The following is a 10,172-nucleotide window of genomic DNA, read 5'->3' on the forward strand; positions in this document are numbered from 1 at the left end:
CTAGTTCAAAGAGGTTGCCATAGAAACAAATGGATAGGCCTTTCCTCATGGCTGTTGAGCCTCTTCAATCCATGCTCAGGTTGTATATATACAGGTACAGTATATATATATATACAGGTGAAACTCGGAAAATTAGAATATCGGCGAAAAGTGCATTTATTTCAGTAATGCAACTTATTTTTTCTTTTGCTTTTAATTTTTACAAATGCTTTCTTTTGGAAATTCCACAGTAATAAAACAAATAGTTACAATAATACAAAAATAAACATCGCTATTACATTTCATTAATTACATTCCATTTATAATTGACCTCCCCCTCCTAATGACAAATAATTACAATTACAACAAATAAGGCTTGGCATATCTTGCTTTGCATGTCATGCATCTATCTCATATATTGGTTTCACCTTTTAAGTTGCTTTACTGAAATAAATGCACTTTTCGACGATATTCTAATTTCCGAGTTTCCCCTGTATTTATAAATAGGACTTCCAGGTGAAGATGGTGACGAGTAAGGCTGCTTGTCCTTGAGCTCTGCGGCCTGTTCTAGTTTTGTATATATATATTTATTTCTTGATATAAACACATTTATTGATATAAACACAAACAAAAAAATACGGTAAAAGCAGTAAGTGTGACTGATCAAATGCCTACAAAGATGAAATGAAAATACAATGAAAGCCTGAAAGCAATGGTGCATTCAACTATCTCACCTATTTTTCTATATACAGTATATGTAAAGGGGGTGAGTCAATTCAGTTCTCGACAAAGCCTCTCCACATGTTTATCTATAGAACAGGGGATTTAGTGGGCTTAGTTTTTATCCTGAATAGTTTTAATGTCAGTTGGCTCAGCAGTTCATGTTAATTGCTGCATACAGGCAAGGGACATATCCGTTTTACTTCTACGTGGGCTCAAAAGCCGTATATTTTAATTGGAGTACATGAGTTGGGAGAGCACCTGTTTTGGCTTGGCATTCTTAGCTGATACGAAATGCTTAGAAGACCATCTTGACTAAAGGATTGCAGTTTTAACGTGGCTTCAGTTAAAGCGCCCAGAACTCCATTGCTAAATTTAGCCCAGATATCTGTGCTGGACTATTGTGACTGAGCCCAAGGGAGAGCTAACTGCAAAGCAGTATGTAATTAATATGTCTTGCAGCCTTCGCCCTTTATATATCGAGTGTTCAAGTATTGCGGCCGGAGATGCTTTGTTCCAAGTAAGAGGTATTGCCACATATTCCTCTGATGGAAGTATAGGTCAATTGATCCGGGCTTGTTAGGAGCCGGTATATACATAGGCTCCCAGGCAACCTCAGCTTCCTCCATATAATAAAACCTCAATTGGGCATAACAATCTTGGCATAATAGACTGCTACAACAAAAGACTGCAACTCTCTTGACGTGGGAAATTTTGCATGATCACTGTCTCCTCTCTAAACGAACAGCAGAGGGAATCTTTAGCAGAACTGATGCACTGGAAAAGGAAGTTGAAATGTTGGAGGGTACGTTTCCGGGACATAGGAAATGGCTTCCTGCTGCCGATGTGGGTCGCGTGCCCCCTGTATTCTCTGCCCCCACCCTGGTGCAGCCTGGCTCCCAAGTCGGAGCGTTCGCTGTCTAAAGCAATCCATCGAGAGCGGAGCTTCAGAGCAGATTGACGCACCAGTGGGGGGTTTAGGCCGCGCTAAACAGATTGCAGCGCGATGAGCTGGGGGACTCTCGGGCCAAGGACAAGCCCTGGCAGGTGGCAGGACCCAGACCTGGGTTATAATTAAGCGGCTTAGAGCAAAAGGAGAGAAGGGGAGATGTCTGAGGAACCCTGGCGGAGGGTTGGGAGGGGGGTGTCATGTGATTCACTTGGCCTAATTCAGAAACACAGAGGTATTTCTGCCTGGAAGTGGGTGATGGCAGCCCAAACTGTCCACTGGTGCAGAATTGAGAGCTCTAAAAATTGCAGCTCTCATTACTTTTTTATTATTATTTTTAAATGTTCCTTGGTCTCTTGGTTGCAAAAGAAAAGCTTGTGAAGTCTTCTTGTGGTCTCATGGGATTTGCAGTCCCAAGTCTCTGGAGGGCGCCAGGTTGGCAAAGACTGGGGAGCATAAGGCAGAGGAGAGTCATCAGCAATATGCAATGGTTGAGATGCGACTCAGAGGCAATGATCCTGCGCATTGGCGTCAAGGCATTTGGAAGCCGTGTCCCTGTTTTCTGTCCATGAGGCATTCAAGGCTAATATATTAGGAATGAATAACGCAATCCGTATGGAGAGGTTTGATCATGGATAGAAGAACGTTTTCCTTGGAAACTGATTTTAATTCCTAGCTGGTTGACCATTTTTGTATACTGCCCAATAACTGATATTCTCCCGTTTAAACGGCATAGTTTAAAAGCCATAAATAATTCAGTTTGTGACATTGCACAAGACAGTTTTCAGTCCACACTCCTCGATTTTAGAATTGTTGTGGGTGAAAATTAAAAACCTGGTATGTTATGAACCAGGGAGCACCTCGAAAGCCAGTTAAAAGTTGTGTTTCTAAAAGGCCTGTTTTTAAAAATTGATTTCACCCGATAAAGCCTTAATACTAGAACCATTCCCTCATTTAACACTTTGAAAGATACATTTATATATATAAAAAAGGTATAAGAAGGGGGTACTTCTTTTTTAATCAGGCGAAGATACTTCCTGCAGGTATTCCTCGACCCACAAGTCCTCAACAGGTGAAAGACAGTAAGATGTCTTCTTATTACGGGAGTTGAGGGATAGCTCATTTGGTAGAGCATGAGACTTAATCTGAGGGTCATGGGTTTGAGCCCCATATTGGGCAAAAGACCCCTGCTTTGCAGGGGTTTGAATAGATTACCCTCATGGTCTCTCCCAACTCTACAAGTCTGTCATTGTGTGAATTCTTGAATAATACAATTAAACTTCAATTGTTGAAGCGACATTCAAGCAAACGAATAAAAAAAGGTATGTTAAAATTCGGAAGAGTGACATGGCCAGAGGTGTTTTGACCATATATAAACTAGAACAGTGTCTCCCAAACTTGGGTCTCTAGCTGTTTTTGGACTACAATTCCCATCATCCCTGACCACTGGCCTTGCTAGCTATGGATGATGAGAGTTGTAGTCCAAAAACGGCTGGAGACCCAAGTTTGGGAAACATTTAACTAGAAATACAAATGTGCCAGGTTGTACTGATATCAGTTCTTGGCAACTGCTTTGTTTTCCTCTTTTGGAGCAAGCCATGAGGACTAGGAACTTGCAATTTTGGGGGTAGATGGTGACACGAAGCTAATTCCGATATCCTCCAGCGAGCTGTTCGAGATACCTTGGAAATGGAGCAGTGTGTCACAGGCTACCAGCACGTGCCGGGTGTCCCACACGGCAAGCCAGCGGATGTTTTGCTCAAGGTGCCATCTGGATGGCCTGACTGTCACCCAGGTGGATCAGAGACAGCTTGGCGTCACCCGGAGTCTCTGCGTCGCTTCTGATCCCTGTTTAAATAGCTTGAGCTGCTCGAGATCTCTAATCTTCTTTCTGGGGCACTTGGAGAGAGAAGACCAGCTAGCTACCTATGCCTGACAGAAGCACAAAAGACTCCCAGGTTCCCAGGTGAGTTTACTGAACGGGGCAATATTCAGGTGAGAAGATGAGAGCAGGATCTGGGATGTGGCTGTATGTTTCTGGCTTCCAGAGGCAGGAGGCTGATTCCTTGGTTTTTGTCCGTACTTTTCTGAGAGTGAAGCCTGCATAAAAACCAGACCCTCCCAAGTGTCCCTAGGGTTGGTCCTGGTTTCTGATTTGATCCCGTAATGTCCTGCTTTACCTTAGGCCAGGACACCCCTGTTTTCATTGGAGAAATGTTGGAGGGTCTGGAGTTATGTGGTCCCTGAGGCCAAGGAGATAAGTAAACCAGTGCTTTTTTAAAAAAAAAAAATGTTCTTGAGTAATTTTGACTTGAGAAAATAACCATTTTTTAGTTCAAATCAGAGAAAATACAGTAAATTGATGAAAGTACAGATTCACAAAATGTTTAGGGGTATGCGTACCCCAAGAAAAAAAGCACTGTAAGTAACTATACAACATTTAGAAGACAGCTGAAGGTAGCCCTGTATTTTTTTTTAATGTTTAATGTTTTATTATGTCGTTATATATGTTGGAAGCCGCTCAGAGTAGCTGGAACAACTCAGTCAGATGGGCGAGGTATAAATAATAAAATTATTATTATGGAATAGGTAGGACGTCCCTATTTTCGTCTGAGAAATGTTGGAGGGTATGAAATTCTTAATATGTGGTGAAAATTGAAGCAGGGTGGTCTTTATCCCAGATTAGTTGACCTGGAATATTTTTGCATCTCTGGCTCCTACCATCATTGGGTCTGACCCGCTACTAGCATGAGGCCCTTAAAAGATTATTCCTGCGGTAATGCGGCCCTCGATGGGGGAAGCTTAGCCCACCTAGGGCTTGGGTGAGAGCATGTCAGAAGATCCTTGCTGGATTGGGAAGTCCAGCGTCTACTGGGTGAGATCTGGCGAAGTCATACTCCAAGCAGGCTCCTAAAAATCAGTGGATTTCAACTGATTTCAACGGGTCTCCTCTAAGTATGGATCTCACAGTTGGATACAGTAATGCTTCTGAATCCCAGTTGCTGGGAACCCCAGGTGAGGAGAGTTGCTCTTGTGTTCGAATCCTGCTTGGCCACTGTGAGAACAGGATGCTGGGCTTGATGAGCCATTGGCCTGATCCAGCAATCAGGCGCATCTTATGTTCTTAAAGGGACCTGCGAATGCCTGCTCACTGTGAACTGGCAGACTATTCCATGGGGAAACTAACTGGCCCCCACACTTTCCCAGACTTCATATTACAAATAACATTCCTAATTTTTTCCACCTGTGACGGTTTTGCAAGAGTTTCCTTTTTGCTGCAAATATCGCTGTGAGGAAACCAACTGGGAGAGATTCCCCCCCCAAGATTCCCCCCCCCAAGCCCTTTAAAGGTAAAGGCCCCTTGACAGTTAAGTCCAGTCGCAAACAACTCTGGGGCTGCGGCGTTCATCTCTCTTTACTGGCCAAGGGAGCTGTCGTTTGTCCACAGACAGTTTTTCCAGGTCATGTGGCCAGTATGACTAAGCCGCTTCTGGCAAAACCAGAGCAGCGCATGGAAACGCCGTTTACCTTCCCGCCAGAGCGGTACTTATTTATCTGCTTGCACTTTGACGTGCTTTCGAACTGCTAGGTTGCCAGGAGCTGGGACTGAGCTATGGGAGCTCACCTGGTTGCGGGGATTCGAACCGCTGACTTTCCGATCGGCAAGCCCTAGGCTTAGTGGTTTAGACCACAGCTCCACCCACGTCCCCCTCCCCTTAAATAGCTTCAAATAATATTTCTGAAACTCTGTGTGAGTGAGTGGGCCAGTGGTTCTCTCTCCTTGTCCTAGGATGGAGAGCTTATACAGATCAAATAGCTGCTCTTGTCCTGCAGACAACAAATTGTGCCCCCCTAGGACTGGGCGATATCTGGTTTTCAGCATCGTGATATATGACCAGCTAAACATTGCGATATACCGATATATCATGATGTCTGAAATAAGGATGGAGTTACATGTAAGTAGAGGCACTGGCCGACTTCACGGGTTTTCCTGCATCATGATTTTTGCATAGCACACAAACACACACACACTGACGCCACGATTCACAATATATTGCCATGTCCAAAATGATGAAACCGATATCACAGTATGGACTTCAAACCAGTTTTGGATGATAGATCGATAGATCGCCCAGCCTTAGCGCCTACGAAACCTTGATCCTAAACTGCAATCGTGGCAGAGAGCGGAATGGAATCAAGGACTTAATGGCCGGGGCCCTTAATCTGAAATAAACTGGTATCATGATTAAAACACATTTTATCCTTTTAAATACAGTATTGTTTTAGTCAGCTGGGAAAGGAATTCTGACAGGTTCCCCCCACAATGCTCATTTTAAAAAAAGATTGTGCATTTCACAACGTGCATTGAAAGCCACCATGCTCATCCCTCGCCCTTCCTTTTTTTTCTGACCTGCATTCCAGCAGTCCTCCCTATGGAGTCCGCAGTGAAATCGGCGTTTGGAGTGCCGGCCAGACAGCTGCTGTGCTGTGTCTCGGCCGACTTCCCCAGGGAGAAGGACATCAGCTCCCAAAGGTGCCACAAGAATCGAGCACAGCCTCCAGCTCGGAAGAAGCCGATCAACGAAAAGCAAAAGTAAGAGTCCCTCTACTCCAGGCACCCCCAAACTTCGGCCCTCCAGATGTTTTGGACTACAATTCCCATCTTCCCCAACCACTGGTCCTGTTAGCTAGGGATCGTGGGAGTTGCAGGCCAAAACATCTGGAGGGCCGCAGTTTGGGGATGCCTGCGCTACTCCTTTCCTGACCGAGGATCTTAAAACCCTAAGCCAGGAGGTTCAACTCGAGGGCCACATTCCCTTCTGGGCAACCTCTCAAGGGCCCCATGCAGTTGGTAGGCAAGGCCAGAGGCAAAAGTAGACAGGGCAACAGGTGCCAATCTGAATAAAATATTCAGGGGCAGGTATGCCCCACCCTGCATAATTGATCACAATACGCAACACACACACACACCATTTGAATGGCAATGCTCATCAACTTGGTCAGGGGGGCTGGCCCCCTCAAATGTTTTATTGGGGGGGCGAAGGGACCTCGGCCCCTAGGCATTTGCCTACCGTTTCATCCATAAGGGCTAGAAACCCGCTTTTTAAAAATGAACACGATGCTAATATTTCTCCGAAATTCTCAAGGTTTCCCTACTACCCAATTCTGCGTGTGCCAATTCTGCGCTTGACCACAATTGTGGAAAACATACGGCTGAAGTCGAAGACCCGCACAAAAGCACTTGCAGTTGCTCGTCCAAACTTTTGACAAGTTTGGAACTTTTGGCAAATTCCACAAAGGAGGCGAGCCTGCCTCTTCCAGAAGCATCTCATTCCCGTGTTTGAGTGGCTCATCCTGATTCTCTTTTTCCTGCAGGAGCAAACGGGACGCAGCCTTTGCTCAACAGAAGGCTGAGCGGGCCAGCATGAGGGCCCACCTCCGGCAGAAATACCAGCTGCCCAAGGTAAGGCTTGCTTTCTCCCTGATACATCTTGCCCTGTCTTGTCTCCAACGGGGCCTTCCTTTGTCTCCATATCCAGAGATTAAACGACTGGCTGCAGGGGAAGGGGCTTCTTGGTGGTGGTGTCCCAACTGTGGCATTCCAAACTCCATAGTTTCCCCATACAGTAGTTAGTGACCTAAACCATGGTTTGGTAAACCACAGTTTAGTGTTATATATGAGCCCAGCTCCCTAGCTAACTACCGTTTACTGACTATGGCTAACAGTCTCTTGTAGACCAAGGTTTGCAGTTGGTTCCTTCCTACACCTTAGTTAATGTTAACCATAGTATTATGTGCAAACCTGGATGCCCTCCTTAACAACGGTTAAGGAGTCATCGCTGCCCAGAAGCTACAGATCTGCAAAAATATCAAAACCACTCTGAAGGCTCAGCTGCTCCCGCTGGTGCATTTAACTAGCCTGTGACACAAGAAACCAAGGTTTAAGTGATCGTCTGTCAAATGCTTCTGCATTAACTGTGGTTAGCATTAGCTATGGTTTAGCATTACATGTGAATCAAGACAATGCATCTTAAGTGGAAAGGCTCCCTCCTCCTTACTCTCAGCGTTGCCCTTGTAGAAGTCAACAGAGAGAAGGGTGGCGAGAAAGCCATAATTAGCCAGCTCTGCCTGCCACTGGCGCCATCTACTGTTGGGCTCCTTGCCTTCCGTCCTACCAGTGCCAAAGGGCGACAGCCATGGTCCAGCATTAATTTCACCCTGCACCTCTTTCTTCCTCTCCCAGAACCGGTCAGATAAGAAGCAGCTGGAAGCGGTTGGGAGCAAGACGAAACTCCCCCGAGACCTCCTGGCTATTGTGAACCCCAAAGCTGCCACGGATCCCAGCTCCATCTTCTCCAGCTTTGGTGGTCTGGATTTCAGCGCCTTGCGGGTGACGGCAGCGAGCGCCGTGCAGTCGCTGCAGCGCCCAGTGCAGTGCCCCGTCATGTGAGCGAGCCCCCCTTCCAAGGACCCTCACTCCAGCGGACACAGGAGTTATTATTCCCTGGGCTGCGCGACTGCGGATCGCTGGACCTCAAAGCCCCTCCATGGTCTTGATGTGGGCCCGGCATCCACCAAACTCAAGGCTGTCTTGGTTCTGTAGCCCGGGACTTGTGGGTTGGATGGGGGAGTCCTGGTGGGTCTCGTGAAGCCCGTAAGATGGAGCTTCCCTGCCGCTGCTGCAGGAGAATTTCTGGCTCTCTGATGGGACAAGTGTTTGGGCCCCATCAAGGATGATGCTACCTGGAACCGGCTGCATTGGGAATGTTTACGTTTTCTTGATATTCTGGAATGTTCCCCGAGATTACTCCTTCCACACAGCCTGGTTGCCCTTGCCAATGTTAGGTCCTTCAAGACCTTTGCATCAAAAGTCTGTTGAAGAAGAAAATCCATGGTACCACCATGAACACAGCTGCTCTGAACAAGTAGAACTCAGCTGGCCAGTGGCAGAAGACATCACCTCTGTGCACAAGACCCACAGTTCAGTCCCCCAGTGTCTTTGGGTGCTGGGATTTTGGGCAGTGTGGGAGGAGAAGGATATGTGCTTGGGGCTTTGGGGAGCGGCCACCAGCCAATTTGGGTGGTCCCGGGAAAGATGGTCCATCTCCTGACTGTCCACGTTCCTGCTGTCTTTGGGGTGATGTTGTGGGTTCAGAGTCCCTTGTCTCAATAAAACAGTTGATCTTTTGCTCTTGTTGTCATTCTTGCTATTCGTAACAATAAGAATTATTATCTGAAGAGAGGCTCTTGTTAATTCTCCATTACAGGGAGATTTGACCCAGGCTGTTGTTCATTCTTGGAGCTTCATAAAGCTTGTGGGAATAATCAGAAACGTGGAGGGTGGAGCTGTAGGAGAAGAGCCAGCTGAGAGGAAAGAGGGCAGGAAGGAGAGAGAACGAAAGAGTCAGAGGTGAATTGTTTGAAAAGGCAGCACAATCCCTGAGACCTACGCAGTGATCTGACAGCACCAGCTTGCAGCTTAAAAGCAAGACCAGGAATGCTTCCATACTCCTGCTATTTTGCGGGGGTAGGGGTTGATTCCATTGAATGCCTGCAAATTCAGGTTGCTCACTTAAAGTAGATCTGGTGCTCTTACAGGACAACACTCCCCACAACACACACACACATATACGTGCACCAGACTTTGTGCAATAATACTTAATAAGCAGCTGGTATCGTACAGTTGCCTTACAAAAAAATTGTGCAAGAAATAAGAATGAATGCTCAACAAATTGGTCACCTGGAGGCCATCACTGATATAGGTAGCTATTTCTGGAAACTGCTGCTGCTGCTGCTGCTGCTGCTGCTGCTGCTGTTGTTTAGTCGTGTCCGGCTCTTTGTAACCCCATGGACCAGAGCATGCCAGGCACTCCTGTCTTCCACTGCCAAACTCAAGTAGGTAGCTTCGAGAACACTGTCCAACCATCTCGTCCTCTGTCGTGACGTCCCCTTCTCCTTGTGCCCTCAATCTTTCCTAACATCAGGTTCTTTTCCAGGGAGTCTTCTCTTCTCATGAGGTGGCCAAAGTATTGGAGCCTCAGCTTTAAGATCTGTCCTTCCATTTAGCACTCAGGGTTGATTTCCTTCAGAATGGATAGGTTTGATCTTCTTGCTGTCCATGGGACTCTCAAGAGTCTCCTCCAGCACCATAATTCAAAAGCATCAATTCTTCGGCGATTAGCCTTCTTTATGGTCCAGCTCTCAGTTCCATACATCATTACAGTAGACGCTCAGGTTGCGAACATGATCCGTGCGGGAGGCACGTTCGCAACCCGCAGCGCCGCATCTGCGCACGCGCAGGTGGCTATTTGGCACTTCTGCGCATAGTGCGATTTAGCGGTTCCGCGCATGTGTGAGCCCGAAACCTGGAAGTAACCCGTTCCGGTACTTCCGGGTTTGGCACGGTGCACAACCCAAAATCACGCAACCTGAAGCGTCTGTAACCCGAGGTATGACTGTACTGGGAAAACCATAGCTTTAACTATACAGACCTTTGTCTGGAAACTTAGGCTGTGCCTATGTC

At 46.6% G+C, this 10,172-nt stretch overlaps 1 protein-coding gene across 1 annotated transcript; it reads left to right on the forward strand.

The window, feature by feature from the left end:
• The first annotated feature begins 5,918 nt into the window (after positions 1 to 5,918).
• LOC118075754 (complexin-3-like) lies at positions 5,919 to 8,127 on the forward strand. The gene is made up of 3 exons (XM_035097959.2): positions 5,919 to 6,242; positions 7,025 to 7,112; positions 7,893 to 8,127. Exons 1-3 carry the CDS (start codon positions 6,082 to 6,084, stop codon positions 8,097 to 8,099), a joined length of 456 nt encoding a protein of 151 aa, XP_034953850.1. The 5' UTR covers positions 5,919 to 6,081; the 3' UTR covers positions 8,100 to 8,127.
• The last annotated feature ends 2,045 nt before the right edge of the window (positions 8,128 to 10,172 follow it).

The sequence above is a fragment of the Zootoca vivipara genome, chromosome 17, assembly GCF_963506605.1.
Source record: "Zootoca vivipara chromosome 17, rZooViv1.1, whole genome shotgun sequence".
Classification (NCBI taxonomy): Eukaryota; Metazoa; Chordata; class Lepidosauria; order Squamata; family Lacertidae; genus Zootoca; species Zootoca vivipara.